Source organism: Nicotiana attenuata, chromosome 8 (genome assembly GCF_001879085.1).
Source record: "Nicotiana attenuata strain UT chromosome 8, NIATTr2, whole genome shotgun sequence".
NCBI lineage: Eukaryota > Viridiplantae > Streptophyta > Magnoliopsida > Solanales > Solanaceae > Nicotiana > Nicotiana attenuata.
Window position 1 is genome coordinate 22465427 of NC_031996.1, and position 16158 is coordinate 22481584.

Below are 16158 nucleotides of genomic sequence, written 5' to 3' on the forward strand. Positions count from 1 at the left end.
CTGAACTTGTGGACATGAGAAAATGCTAGGATATAAGCATACAATATTCCAAATCAAACAAGTTTGGGCAGGCATGAAGAGAATCTTTACTCACCATTGTTCCTTTGACCTGAGTGGTAATGTGACCCCTTTCAGAGTCACCTAGAAGCTTGGACAAACCAAAATCAGCAACTTTTGCGTTTAGGCGTTCATCCAGCAAGATGTTGTTGGACTTGATGTCTCTGTGTATGATAGGAGGATTAATAAGGTCATGAAGATACTGCAAACCTCGGGCTGCTCCAAGGGCTATCTTCAGTCTCCTCATCCAATCTAACCTGATCCCAGTATTGCCTACAAGTACAAATCTAATTACATTTTCCATAGGCACATTCCCCTTTTGGCAAAGTTATAATGATCCAGTTTTAAGGAATCAATAAGAAGGAAAAATCTAAGGTGTTAGTCAAGGAGCATGTTTCTTATTCTTTTGATAGAACTCTATAGGAAGCAAAACTGTTGGAGATTTTAGTGTTCCTTGCCCTAATTACATGTTCCAGATCTCATGGAAAATGGTTCAGCACTTCCACTCCTAATTTTAAATATTGGTTTCTTGTTAATGACACCATCTATAGTATTTTGCAACAACTAATCGTAATAACTTCTTGGACTTCCCCGAATGTAGGTAACAGGTAATACAGCAAGCACCTCTATAGTCTTCTCACATAATGGTGTTAGTGAATTATTACAGATATTGTAATGTTTTGTTGTAAAGTTGCAGCCTTTAGTGTAAGTTTTTTGTGTATCTCTTAGTCTGTAAGGTCACATTCAATGTCAAAACTTCTACTTGATTACATTTGTTAAGTGACTAACATGAAGGCTCTCCATAGTTTTGTCAATGTGTACCTAGCACAGTGACACCTGCTTCTACATTACCCTTCTGCACGGGGTATTTGGGTGTGGAGGGGAATTAGTTTGATTCTCTGCATAGGATTTGATTATAAGTTACTACTTCAAATAATGTTATTACTTATGAGGGTTAGGCTAAAAAGGGAAGAGAATGTTACATTTGATTACTTGGCACATATTTGTTATTCCTTCTTGAAATCCAAAAATTTGCATACTGGAAGCTGGGTTTATAGCACTGTAAAGTACTAGAGCTTATTGGTTGTTGACTTTTCTGTTGCCTCTTATAGAACGTTTGATCACAATAAGTCATTTTTTGTATATATTATTGGCGTGTCGTTTCTAAGGCATGTTGCTGCTCTGAAGTTTCTAAGCTCTACGTAATTTATAAAATGCTTTACTTATGAATCTTTGTGAATGCTGAAGATCCTAGGTCTTAAGCAATGTAACTGAAAACAGACACATTTTGTTTGAAACAGGAAAAACTATCTTTAGTTTACATGAAATTTTTTACTTTCTTGATTAATGCTTTTGCAAAATATTTAGGACAAATTTGACAGTGATGACATGAATCATCAAAGAGATAATGTGTTAAATCATATGAGAAAGTTATGGACCAATTGGATAGGATCATTGCACAAGTATGTGAAGTCTAAGCCATTGCATGAAGCACTAAAAGTCCCGGAGGAGATAGACAAGAGTGATTGGGAATGGTTGGTCAAGGAACATTTTTTAAGTGAAAAATTTAAGGTAAGACTTCATAACTACTTTTATCTTCTTATTATTGTAAGTAACACTTCATGATTTTAATGGTTTGTTCTTAATATAGGAAACAAGTATTAGAAACTCGATCAATAGGTCTAAGTTGAGAATGCCTCATCGTACGGGTAGCAAGCCGATTAGAGAAATTATTTACGAACTGGTAAGTGCACAGTGCAATCCTTAAAAAAAATCTCGTGTTTGTTTGACTTGTTTGTTTAAATGTGAAGGGAGGCAAAGACGGTAATCCACCGAACATGGCGACTATCTTCTTTGAGACTCACAAGAAAAATGACACGCTTGTAGAACCTGAAGCTGGTGAAAAATATGTATGCTTATTGATGAACTTCATTTTACATCCTTCATTTTATTTTGATGTATTTTATTATTTTAATTTTTCTTGTATTTTATAGGCTGAGATACAAGAACTGGTACAATCTGAGCCATCTCTTACGAATATCGAGGTAATAGAAAGATGCTTCGAACCTCAAAACAAGAGTCACGTGGTTGGATTAGGGGGTGGTATAACCACTAAGGAGTTGAAAGGTGGTAGCTCCTCAAAGGCTGCAATACTGGCTGAGCTGAATGCAATTCGAAAAGAAAAAGAATCACTACAGACCGAGCTGAATGCAACTAAAAAGCAAAAGAATCACTAGAAATACGTATGGACGACATAGATGCTAAGTATGAACATATTATCAGCTTATTGGGTGATCAGCCTTCATCAGCACCATCTTCAAGTCAACAAAGTACAAGCTGAAATTGTGTTTAACAGGTTCATAAGCTTTCTACCAACTATGACCTGAAGAATATCCTTAAATAAATTTAGTGAAGTCTTTTGTTGTCAGTTAAATAAAGTACTGACCTTGACATATGTACATTACTCTAATATTGAAATCCAATTAGATATGTGCATCTCAGATTCATTGTTTGAACGTATAACATTATTTGAGATTTGAGGTCCAGATCTGTTTTCCGTTGCTTGCACAGATAGCCAAATCCTTTTTGCAAAATATTGATCAATGTGCAGGTTAGTGACAATGAAATAGTTAAACATCTGGGTGGCACTGATGTGCAGGGTGCAAATGTACTTAGAAATTAAAGTTTTTCTGAGAAACTACACCAGAAAATAGGCAATAACAAGAAAACAACGAGGAAAAGTACGAAACGCTCTTTGCGGAGAGCAGTGTTAGAAAAAGCGGTCGCTTCCTCGCTTAAAGCGAGAAGCGAAGCGAAGCGACCCCTTCCTCGCTTCTGCCATGTGAAGCGACTCAGGTAGGAAAAAGCGACGGCTTCCCACTAAAAAGCGAGAAGCGACCAAGCGAAGCGAGCACTTCTTTGTTTTAAACAGCTGCCAGACTAGGGTTCTTCAACAGAGATTCCAGCAACAGGTATGTGATGATTTTCTCTTCTTCTTCTTCTTCCGATTTCTTCTCTTCTTCTTCTTCTGACTTCTTCTCTTCTTCTTCTTTTTCTTCTGACTTCTTCATCTTCTTCTCTTTCACTGTTTCAACGTCCAAATAGTAGCGAAATGCTAGCGAATTTTTTTTACCTTGGTTCTTTCCCAGAATCCAGCAACAGAATTTAAGCGAAATGGCCAAAAGGATTTTTTAAATTCCGCTTCACTTCAAAAAAGCGAGCGCTTCGCTTCTCGCTTCTCGCTTTAAGCGGAATGGGCTTTGTCGCTTTTTCTCGCTTCACGCTATTTTTAACACTGGCGGAGAGGGAAGGGAAGGGTGTATGAAGTTATTGAAATCAAGTGATACGTTACAGAAAGTAAAATTTAAGCCACCAACCTGACTAAAGTAGTCATCCAAAAACATTATAGCATGATCGTCCTGTCCATTACTTTATTTGAAAGTACGTATAACTCTTTCCCTCCTAAGTGACTGTGACATAGATACTCAAAACATCTCATTAGCTGTTACAGTTAGGTGCAATGCAGACAAATGAGAGACTGCAAAATGCAAAAGAATCAAACTAATTTGCGATCCATTCCTGCTGCTCCATTTTTCCTCCCAGTAGCTCTTGCATCTGTAGGAAAGAATAATTCTGCCCTACATACTGTTGAGTAAGTTTACTGTACAACAACGAACCAGTACACTATATTTGCGATCATTTTTGTGTGTCATTTCTCTGCTTCCCCTTGAAACCTTTGCTTGTATTCCATATTGGTTTGGTGTAATAGCATGTTGCATTGGTATTTATTCCACTTGTATCCAATATGCTTGAATTGTATTGCCAAAGACTGTATAGAAAGTTTTCTGCCCAGCATTGTTCAGTGGTGATGCTTAGCCAAGCAGAGCAACAGATACTGAACTAACTGTCCAAATTGAGTTCATTAAATGCTAGTGTAACTCTCCCCATACTGTGATACAAGAACTGGTACAATCTGATAAAGCTTAATATTCAGGAGTCATTTTATTGGGTTGGAGATAGGGGAAAAAACTGTTGTCATGAAAAGAGGACTCCATTTTCTTCTAATTGCATGAAAGAAACTTCCTAAAAGAACAATACCCCAACATGGCAACTCATTGGAAATGGAAGGAAGTGTAAAAGTGCTCTCTTCTTTTGTTATATTTTGATCAATACTTACTGTGTAACTTTTTTTCTACCTTTGTTTACAGAAGCCCTATTTTTCTTCATTTGCCAGACCCCTTCTGCCCTTCTTATTGTTCACTAAGTGTTCTTAAGAACAACAACAAGCTTTGATAAATCAGAAGTAATCATTACTACTACACTAAATAGAGTGGAAAAACATGCACAAGATATGGATGCGGCTCAACCACAATTTTCTGTCAAATCTATACCACGTAATTGATTTGATCCAGTAAGAATTTAAACTAGTTGTAGGTATTGATGCACTAAAGAATGGAAGGAATGCAGCTCAGTAAATGTCATAAAAAGGCACGGAACACTAATATCATAGAAGTTCAGGATCTGTGTGAAGGAAACATGTATGGACTAGGATACACTTTGAGAAGTGTATGTAGTTACTTCAAGTAATTAAGAAGATGAAGCAGCCTCACTTCAATGCCCAATGTTGGCCCTTTTAGTGATTCTGGTTGGGATCCACTTCTGTCATTGAATCAAAAGGAGAGTTTTAAAGGATCTTCAGTTGTCTGTTGTCTGCTAGTTTATTGAAATGCAGAAATGGTACCTGTATACAGGCTGCTGCTGGCAGCTCATACTACAATTTATATGTGTCTCTTGGCCTACTCTGCAGACATTCATATATACAGGAAAGAGAAGACTTCAGTTTAGAGGGTGAATGCTCATTCTCATTACATATGCATACTGATTGATAGAAAATATAATTGTAAAAAAGGTGGATTTAGTAATGTAGTTGTAAGAAGCACTAATTGTTTATAGTATTTTGAGATGCTCTTCGCTTCGTGGTTTTATATTTTACTGTGTTGTAGCAACTTATCAATCTTAAATCTTGTTTTCTTACTCAACTAATATGAACCTTTTTTAACAGATCAGATAAAGGGCCTGAAGTTTGAAGAATCTTCCATAAAGATAGTTCCGAGCAAGTTGAAGCAGCTAGAATTATTGAAGAACAAGGAAAATCTATTATGTTTTATTAGGAGTTGTAGTCGTCATCCGTACAAACTACTATTTTACTTTCTCTTTAATTTTTTGTTTTCTTTAAGGAATTGAAAACATGGATCATGCAGTTTGGATGTAATATTAGTGCTACTTTGATTAGTTCTCTATCTATAATTAAAAAAGATGTTTTATGTCAATATTGACTTCATTCTTTGTATGATTTCGAATGCGTTTAATATATTTATTACTTAAAAGCTCACATTCGCAAAGGGAAATTTTGGTTTTTATAAAGTATGTCGTTAAAAGTACATACAATTAACGAATGGAATTCCGGTCGCCATACACTAACAACGACTGAAAATTAGTTACCGTTGGTGAAGGTTTTAACGACTGGGACGACATATAACGATGGGAAAATCCCCTCGCTAATCTTGGTATAACGACTGGATTCCTTGCCATCGTTAAAAGAGTTTTTACGACGGGATCAAAATCCGGTCGTTTACCTTTAACGACGGAGGCACTAACGACCGACGACGACCGGTTTTTATCCCATCGTAATTGACTTATGACGACCGGATTTGGAGTTTTAATGACCAAATTTCCCATCGCTAAAGACCTATTTTCCTGTAGTGTCACCACTAATCAACAAGATTTATTTTTACATACTTTCTCAATAAACTAATTATGTTCGGACTTGCAGGTGTATGTTATGTTGCACATCTAAAATAAGTAAATAAAAGTGTCTCATCTTTAGAATTTCAAGGTACGTATTAGATGAGGTGGTACATAATTGGGAATCTTACGGAAATGTCACAAATTAGTCCTAATTATCGACTTCTAGCTATTAATCATAGACTTATCAAAATTAGCTAAGCACATATAAAAATTTAAAACCTCTCCTTCCATATTTTTAAGCGTGATCATCAATATTAGATGCAAGAGGAAAAAATACAAAAATCTAAGCAAAGAAGGACTATTCTCAATGGGTATGGTTGAAATTCATTGAAAACGCATGGATGCGTCAATATACAACATTTGAGGAAGATTGGAGTTGATTTGAACTGATTTAGTATCAAAGTTCTTAGTTAAAATCGAGTTCAAAAATCTTCTGCGACACGTGTATTAAACATGTATCGCACATATGTCTCACACACAGGTATATATGGATATGCATGTGATACAAAATTGATGCAAATATGATACATTGTGATGCATAAATGATACACATATCATCTTTTTTCATGTTATCTTCTATTTCGAAATTTTAATTCAAACCACCTCAAAACTCTACCAAATCATCCCAAAAACTGAGATTTATGCTCTTTAAGATATATCCAATCTATTCCAACAACACCCCACTCAAAACAAAGCAAAAATTTGATATTTTGTTGCTACAAATAGCTAATTAGCTAATATTGGTAATATTTGATAAATTGACTAGTTTTTGTACTACTTATGGACTCAGATAACTGGTAATTTCCCTGCACAATTCTAACATATTTTATATCCAATCCTTTGAAATTTGATATGCCAAGTCCTTATAGGTTATCTATCTCGGTTCCTTCCCCCTTCCCTTCCTTTCTCTACAAATCTTTTGCCCTTCTCCTTCTCTGATGGGTTTTCAATGTCTTAGCTTTATGTTTTATGATCTAACAAACTTAATGTCAAAGAACCAGATGGGGAACCTGACATACTTGGTACACATTGATAATCAACAGACTCCAGCTAATGTGAACTGCTGCAACTTTAGAAGATAGAGAACCAACACAGGGACCTGATCCCTTGTGTTTCCCTGACAGCAGTACGGAAGTCAACAATGTACAGCTAGAAAGTGATTGCCACAGAAACAATGCACACAGTGCAGCACAGTTCTGCAGTCACTTGTCCCTTTGACCAACCAAGTGCTTACATCACTCAAGTGCTGTCGTCCAAGTTGTATTTACAAGAGCATTACAACAAAACATCACTTGAACACTTGACAATTCACTAAAAGCATTGAAGCCATTTGATATTCGACCATTCAATTCTCAAGTGCATCAAGAACAAAGTTTAACACTGCTACGGACCAGTTCCTAAATCTAGTATCTTATTGTCCTTAGTTGAGTTGTAACTTTGTAATTGTTCTTCATTGTAACTCCTAATTTGCTTAGCTAGAAGCATTGCTTAGGAACCCCTTTGTAAAACCATAAACGCTTTGTGTTTGTATCGTGACTAGAGTTAGTCATGAGTTGAAGTCTTTGTAATAGGTGTATTGCAAAGTGGCTTGTAATAGTGTCACGACCCTAAACTCAGACCCGGTCGTGATGGCGCCTCTCGTGAAGACAAGTCCAGCCAACACATTTCCAATTCGAAGTTAAACAGCTAAACAATAAGCATTACGTCTAAAGCATGATATAATCTCAGAAGTAACAATGATAACACAAAACAATTCGCGGAATACAACCCAACACAGCCCAAACCGGGGTGTCACTAGTCATGAGCATCTACTAAGTCTAAATACAACTGACAAAGTCTGGAATGTACTAAGTACAGACTAATAAAATAAGGAGGGAGAAAAGCAGTGCTGCGAACGCCGGCAGCTACCTTGCTAAACTCCGATAACTCTGCCTCCGATCAGCCAAAATCCGCTACCGGGTGTAGAATACTTGAATCTGCACACATAGTGCAGGGAGTAAAGTGAGTACTCTAACTCAGTGAGTAATAATCATAAATAAAGACTGAGAGATAAGAAATCTCGAAAAGAGCATCAACATGTTGTATAGAAGCAGTTTCAAAACAAGTAAGAAAGCAATGAAGCTGTAAAATCCCTTAAAACATCTTAGCTCAGTTTAAAAACTCCTTGAAAATGACTTTTTCAACAGTTACGCAAATGAATGCTGAACAACTAGTGCAGATAAGCACAAAAATCCGCCCCTCGGGCATAACTACACAATTAAGCAAGTAAATGATAGGCAAATAAGAAAGATAAACACATAAGGTTCGCCCCTCGGGCACAATATCAACATCTCCGCCCCTCGGGCAATATCTCAGAACGGTACCAGCCCCTCGGGCAATCACATAGAATAAAACCAGCCCCTCGGGCTACATCTCACATCACACTGGGTACCCGCGCTCACTGGGGGTGTGCAGACTCCTGGAGGGGCCCCTTACGGCCCAAGCGCAATAACAAGCCATCTCGTGGCATCATAAACAGGCTCTCGGCCTCACATCAATATCAAGCCACCTCGTGGCGTACAATCTCAGGCCCTCGGCCTCATAATCAAATCAGTGTATCACCGCTGCGGCGTGCAGCCCGATCCCAAAGATATGTATCATCGCTGCGGCGTGCAGCCCGATCCCAAAGATATCCTCACAACACAGGCCCTCGGCCTTACTCAGTCAAAAATCACATAAGCCTCTCGGGCAACAGTAAAACGGTATTTCTCAGCCCAAAACATCATTTAAATATCATTTGAGTATTAAAATAGAGTAAACATGGCTGAGTTTTGAAAACAGTGGAAATAACATGACTGAGTTCAAGTATAAAGTCAAAACAGTGAGGAAACATCAACAACAATCTCCGAAGGGTTCAAATAATTGGCACGGAGCCCAAATATGGCATTCAGCCCAAATAATGATGATAACAAATAGATTTCAATCAAATACGCGGTAAAATCATCAATCGGAATGGACCAAGTCACAATCTCCAATAGTGCACGACCCCACACTCGTCATTAAGCGTGTGCCTCACCTCAATATAGCACTACGATGTGCAATCCGGGGTTTCAAACCCTCAGAACATCATTTACAATCATTATTCACCTCGAACCGGATAAATCCCTAGCTCGCGACGCCTTTGACCTTCGAATTGGCCTCCACGTGCGTCGAATCTATCCAAAATCAAAATGAATCTGTCACAATATGCAAAGGGAACAAAGCCAAGTGAAAGAAATCGAAAAAATACCAAGAATCCCGAAATTAGCAAAACCCGAGCCTCGGGCCCACTTCTCGAAACTCATAAATTTTTACACCAATAGGTTCTTTATCTCCCCACGAGTTCATACATACCAAAAACATCAAAATCCGTCCACAAATGACCCTTCAGATCCCAAATTAAAGGTCCAAAATTCCAAGCCCTAGTTCTTCCATTTTTAGCTTAAGTTTCCATGATTTTCTAGGTGGAATTCACATAAAAATCGAGTATTGAGTTCAAAAATCTTACCTCCAAGTGATTCCCTTCGATTCCCTCTTCAAATCCTTCACAAAAGCTCCAAAAATTGCTCAACAATGGAGAAAATAGACCAAAAGTCGCGAAACCCATCTTTTAAACATTCTGCCCCAAGCATAAATTCCTTCTTCGCGAACACGGTCAAAACCTCGCGTTCGCGAAGCACAAAAATTCTGCTGACCAAAACTCTCCTACGCGAACGCGACCCTACCAGCGCGAACGCGATGCTTCAGCCTCTCAGACTTACGCGAACGCGACAATACCTCTCGCGAACGCGATGCATGCTAACCCGGCCCTTCGTGAACGCGGGACTCCCCTTCGCGAAGGCCAAACCTGACGCCTCCCTTCCTAACCCTTCACGAACGCGAGGGTCCACTCGCGAACACGAAGACCAAAATACCTGCAACTGCTGGAACTCAAAATCTGCAACTTCCTCAACTTCGAAATGATCCGTTCCACCCCTCGAAACTCACCCGAGGCCCCCGGGACCTCAACCAAAGGCACAAACTTATCCTAATACCTTATTCAAACTTGTTCCAACCTTCAGAACACTCAAAACAACATCAAAATGTTAAATTTGCATCGGATTCAAGCCTAAGAATCCCAAAATCTTCTAGATTACGCTTTTGATAAAACCCCAACCAAACCACGTCCGAATGACCTGAAATTCTGTGCACACATTCCAAATCACATAACGAAGCTACTGCAACTCTCGGAATTTCATTCCGACCTCTATATCAAAATCTCACCTATCAACCGGAAAACGCCGAAATCATAATTTCGTCAATTCAAGCCTAAACCTTCCACGGACTTCCAAAATGCAATCCGATCACGCTCCAAAGTCCCAAGTCACCTAACGGAGCTAACCAAGTCGTAAAATTTCTGATCCGATATCATATACAAACAAGTCAAATCTTGGTCAAACCTTTCAAGCTTCAAGCTTCAAACTGAGAACTGTTCTTTCAAATTCATTCCGATTACCCTGAAAACCAAAACTAATGGTTTACATAAGTCATAATATACTACATAGGGCAAGTCATGCCCGAGAACTGGCGAGCAAAGTGCAAAAACTCAAAACGACCGGTCGGGTCATTACAAATAGGTGTATTACGAGTTAGTGAGGGATTAAGAGTTTAATTCCTAGATTGCATAGGTTGTAATCTAAAAGTTGCTCATAGTGAAGTTGAAATCCTACCAGTGTAGGTCGTGATTTTTTATCCCCTTGAGCAAGGATTTTTCCACGTAAAAGTACTCCCTGTCTTATTTACTTACTGTTTCATTAGCGTTCTCAGTGGAAACTCATAGAGGACCTGGTACTCTATAGTTTGGTAGACTCATATAAACTATCAATCTCCAATTAATTCTTTATTTCCAATCTTGTAGAACTCAATCACAATACTTGTAATTTTTTATACAATTATATTATATTATAAACTTATTTACTTCTGCTAGAGAAGTTTTAGCTTAATTATAATTTGATTTACGATTTATCAATTATATACAAATTAATTATAAATAAGGATCCCTTAATATTAGGCATTTAATAGGGAATAACCGATACACACGCATCTCTTTCTTCGTCTCTCTCTCTCTTATTTTTCTTCTCCATTTTCTCTACTTCTCTTCTCTTTTTCATCTCCTTTCTCTTTTCTTCTTTAGGGAATTCAATAATGGATTTTCCACGCTTTTTGTCACCGGTGGTTCGGCCGTTGACTTTTCACCATTGACAACCATTAAAAAAATTTTAAGCTTTAATTTTGAATTTGGGTTTCCAAAATTATTATTTATATGAATTAAGTGTTATTGCAAACGACTGGCAATGTTTTTTGGAGTTTGCATCTCAAAATTTAAGGATTTTTGGTGAAGATTAGAGTTAATTTTTGTTGAATTTTCAGATTGTATTTTTAAATTTGTATTTATGTTATATGTTATTTTAGTTGCGTTACTTATGTATGAATATTGTGTGAAAGTTATAAATAAATTGTACATAAGTTGCATACTATATGACTAGTTGTATAAAAGTAATATTGAATTTATAAATACTTTCTTTTATATAAAGTTGTGTGTATACATATTAAAATTGTTATATTATAGTTGTATGAAATTTGTGTGAAAATTGTATTTTAGTTGTAATAGTATATTCTTGTGCGAGTATTATATGAAAGTTGTTTATATGTATCAAGTTATATCAAAATTATATTATAGTGATACAAAAATTACATTTAAGTTGTATGCAAGTTAATCTTGTTGCACTATTAGTTGAACTCCTCAAGTAGATTTACCTGTATTGCTTCTGGCACATAGCTGCCAATACCTTTCATTTCTAGTCAACATTCTATATTTTTTTTTTATTTTGGTAAATAAAGACTTTATTACCAAGTAAAATATGTACAGCTCAACAAAAAAGAAAAAAAATCGCTCAATAGAGGAAAATGAACACCAATTGCATTTTCCTGTATATCATCCATTCCCCTCTTACAATGCCCACCTACATACTCAAGGATAAAAATTAAGGTGCTGCAGCGTCCTTGCCATAGTTGCCTCCTTGCTTGCTCTATTGAAGAGTTCCTAAACTATCATCTTGTGATTTTTGTTGTACTTCTTTGTGTTTGCCTAAACACCCTTTGATTATGCTCCATCCAAACATGATATAAAGTTCCGGCCAGCACCATTCTGTAGATTTTCGACTTAGGATTCTTGCCATTATAGTGCATTACAGGTAGGGGTGGGCGTTCGGTACTTCGGTTCTGTATTTGAGAACTTCAGAGTATTTCGGTATTCGGTTTATCAATTGTGTATACCAAATACCGTACCAAAGTAATTTGGTACGGTACGATATTTCTTATTTTGGTTCGGTATGGTTTCGGTACGATTTCGGTTTGATACATTAACAGAATCATGTCTTTTTAAAGGAATATCAATTACCATAATGTACACATTGACGATTAACACACGTTCAGGCTCGACCAAAAAAAATTGAAGAACGAGCACCAACACTTGTCAATTGCAGCAGCAACTAAGGAGCATCAATCATTCTCATTTCTAACTTGACAGTTGGAGCAACAACTAGCATGATGGGTTTTTAATGTCTTGGCCTTATGCGTCTTATGTTTTGATGATTTAACAAACTTGTCATGAAGAATCAGATAGAGAACCTGGGAACCTGGCCCACAGGGTATACACTTCATGTGACTTTGTTGAAGTATGAAAATCAGCAAATGGATGAACAACCACAGGGAGGAACACAACAGGGACCTGGTAACCTGGTCCTTTAGGGTTCTCCGACACAAGCACAAGTTAGTGACTGTACGCAATCAATATAAAGAGAAACACAACAGGGACCTATTCCCTTAGGGTTCTCTGACAGAAGTACAAGTCAAATACACAGCTAGAACGTAGCAGAAGAAAGTGACCATCTAGCAGCTGTCACAGAAGAGGAACACAACTAGGACTTGGTCTGTTGGTGTGTCCTGACAAGAAGTACAAAGTCCACTATCCAGCTGGAACGCAACTGCCCAGAAGTGGCTGTGCAGACTGTACAACAGTCACTTCTCATTGGGAAGAAGCGTACACCAAGAGTTGACATCACTATCCATTGTGCTATCTTTGTGATAAAACAACCTGGTGCAAGACACACCATTCTTTGTGCATTCAGTGATATTCTCTCAAGCATAACAACGTTCATCCTACATTGAAGTCACTGGTGTGTCAAGAACAAGAAGACAACTCCACTAAGGATCAGTTTCTTAATGAGTTTATGTACATTCGTAGTTGAGTTGTAATCTTGTTGTTTGCTCTTTATTGTATTTCCTAGTTTGCTTTCTTAGAAGGGTTGTCTTAGGAACAAACCAAAATTCGTAAACTTCTTAGTTTATGTTGTGACTAGGGATAGTCATAAGTCTATAGCCTTTGTAACTTGGATAGTTATAGAGTGGCTTGTGGTGGTTGCATCACAAGTTAGTTTGAAGTCTTTGCAATAGGGATTTTGCAAAGTGGCTTGTGGTGGTTGCATCGCAAGTTAGTTTGAAGTCTTTGCAATAGGGTTTTTGCAAAGTGGCTTGTAATAGGCAGATTGCAAGTTAGTGGAGTTAAAAGCCTACAAGAGTAGGTCGTGGTTTTTTGATCCCCTTGTGTGGGATTTTTCCACGTAGAAAATCTCTTGCCTTCTTTACTTTCAATCTTTACTGCATTCTAGGCATCATCTCATAGAGGACCAGGTACTCTATAGTTTGGTGGACTCATATAAGTTAACAATTGGTATCAGAGCGGGTTTTTCCTATCACGCTAACACCTAGGAAGGATCCTCAATGGCTGCTCCACCAAACTTTGAAGAAGGACAATCAACCTATAGACCTCCCAGATTCAATGGTCAATACTATGACTGGTAGAAGACTCGCATGCATGATTTTATGATGGCAGAAGATTCAGAACTGTGGGACATTATTTGTGATTGTCCACATGTTCCCATGAAGAAGATTGAAAAAACAGGACAAATGGTGCCGAAAGGGAGAAAAGAGTACAACGACATTGACAGAAAAGCTGTAGAAAAGTACTATCGTGCCAAGAAAATCTTGATGTGTGGCATAGGACCTGATGAGTACAACAGAGTCTCAGCTTGTGACACTGCTAAACAAATATGGGAGGCATTGCAAACCGCTCACGAAGGAACCACTCAGGTCAAACAATCCAAGATTGACATGCTCACCACAGAATATGAGCTCTTTAGGATGAAGGATGATGAATCTATACAAGATATGCACACTAGATTCACCTCCATCATAAATGAGCTTCATTCACTTGGAGATGTCATTCCCAGAAACAAGCTTGTAAGGAAAATCCTCAGTGTCCTACCTGGTTCTTGGGAAAGTAAGGTAAATGCCATCACTGAAGCTAAAGATCTACAGACTCTAACCATGGATGAGTTGATTGGTAATCTGAAGACATACGAGATGAAAAGAAAGAAAGATAGTGAAAGAAGAGAGCCCAAGAAGGAAAAGAACCTGGTGCTTAAGGCTGAAAGCAGTGATTCAAGTGATGAAGATAGTGACATGGCCTATCTCACTAAGAGATTTCAAAAGATGGTTCGAAGAAATGGTGGTATACCAAAGTGGGGCAGTTCAAGTAAAACAAGGAACAACGATCTTTATCACAGATGTGGAAAGTCAGGTCATTTCATCAAAGACTGCCCACTCGCGAAACAGGAGCAATACAAGCAAAATCCTGACAAAGCAGAAAAAAGGAACCTGGTTCCAGATAAAAGATTCAATCGAAAGGGTGCTGCAGACAATATTGTTAAGCAGGCTCTTGCTGCTTGGGGAGACTCCTCGAGTGAATCCGAAAGGGAATCAGATGCAGAAAACAGTTCCATGATGGCAGTGGAAACTGAAGCAACTCAGTGTTCGTGCTGATGGTGTGAGCACGTGATTTTTGCCCTAAGTGAATTACTCCCAAAGATTCAAACACAATGATTTTTTCTTTCATTATTTTACAATTTTGTGACTTTTGTGTTATTTTTTGCTAATTGTTTGCATTTTATTTGTGCATTTTAATTCATATAAAAATATAAAAAATACACTTGGCACTTGCATTTAGGATTTAATTTCATATTTTAGGATCAATTAGCAGTTAAGTTGGCTTTTAGAACAAAATATAAAGAAAATAACAAAAATAGTCCACTTTTGCTTTTTTAATTGTTTAATTGAGAATTCGTCATGAAATAGATTTTAAACAATTTTAGGAGTAATTAGTTTAACTTTGAAATATATTAGGACTTTATTTTAATTTTTAGCAGATCAAAAAATAAAATACAAATAAATATATAAAATACAAAAATGAAAACAAAACAAAATTGAATAAAGAGAAAATAAAAAAGGCTATTAAAAGAAAAGAGGGCTTGACTTGAAGGACCTGGAACTGGGCCATTCATAATTAATTCGGCCTTAGCCCAAAAAAAAAAAAAATACACCCCCGGACCAGGCCCAAATGCCCCAAACCCGGTCCAAACGGCCAGCTCTGTATAGCATACCAAACGACCCCGTTTCGCTTTCTTCTAATCATGACCGTTGGATCTCATCAATCCAACGGTCCGGAATTGATGAGGCTCATGATATATAATTGTTCCAAACACCCCTACCCCCCATCAAGCTTACCCCCACTCGTCACCCTCAGAGACTCCACCGTCCTCCGCCGCAAAACCGCCGGCCGGAAATCGCCTCCGCCGGCGGCAGGTCTCCGATGGACCTCAAATTAACACCACGTGATCGCCTTCCCTTCCTCTTTCCAAATCCATGCCCCGTCTCCTTCAAATCTCACCCAAATTATTTAGCGGACAAGCTTTCACAAAGAAAAACAAACAGAAAACAATTAAACTCGGAAATTTGGTCAGTTTACTAAGAAGAGGAGAAGAAGAAGGACAAAAAGGTTAACTAACCTAAAATGGTCATAAAAATGAATAGAAAGCTCACTGACTAAACGAAATTACACTATGATTCTAGACTCACATTGAAACTTGACCATATTGATGAGTACCATCACTTTAAAAGAGTCGATGCATGTCACCAAGTTCAACGGAGGCTGATCTTGAATTGTTGAGGCTGAATTGGATTTATGATTTGAAGAATTCTGGATAGATTCGAAGGAAACCAACGACGGATTAGGCATGAGGAGCATGGGGGGTATATGGGTGTTGATTTAGGCTTGAACAGAGGTGGCCGCCGCCACCGGAGAACTGCGGCGGCGCTAGGTTTTCGATTATTCCGAAC

The 16158-nt window shown here is 37.9% G+C and overlaps 2 protein-coding genes across 2 annotated transcripts in view; both read left to right on the plus strand.

Annotated features, from left to right (window-relative positions):
- On the plus strand, positions 1447 to 2294 carry LOC109231554. The gene is made up of 4 exons (XM_019397215.1): positions 1447 to 1629; positions 1709 to 1801; positions 1869 to 1967; positions 2052 to 2294. The coding sequence occupies exons 1-4, from the start codon at positions 1447 to 1449 to the stop codon at positions 2292 to 2294; spliced, it is 618 nt and encodes a 205-aa protein (XP_019252760.1).
- Positions 3588 to 16158, plus strand: part of LOC109231555 (GRF1-interacting factor 3-like) — a 26170-nt gene continuing 13599 nt past the window's right edge. The window contains exon 1 of the mRNA XM_019397216.1: positions 3588 to 3709. Coding sequence (XP_019252761.1) covers positions 3588 to 3709 — 122 coding nt within the window. The remainder of the gene's footprint in view (positions 3710 to 16158) is intronic.

What these genes read in the sequence shown, in the direction of transcription:
- LOC109231554 (XM_019397215.1), top strand. Translation starts at nt 1,447, where the DNA reads ATGAATCATCAAAGAGATAATGTGTTAAATCATATGAGAAAGTTATGG. An exon ending in GAGAAATTATTTACGAACTG is followed by an intron (nt 1,802 to 1,868) that starts GTAAGTGCACAG and finishes TTAAATGTGAAG; the next exon opens with GGAGGCAAAGACGGTAATCC. An exon ending in CTGAAGCTGGTGAAAAATAT is followed by an intron (nt 1,968 to 2,051) that starts GTATGCTTATTG and finishes TGTATTTTATAG; the next exon opens with GCTGAGATACAAGAACTGGT.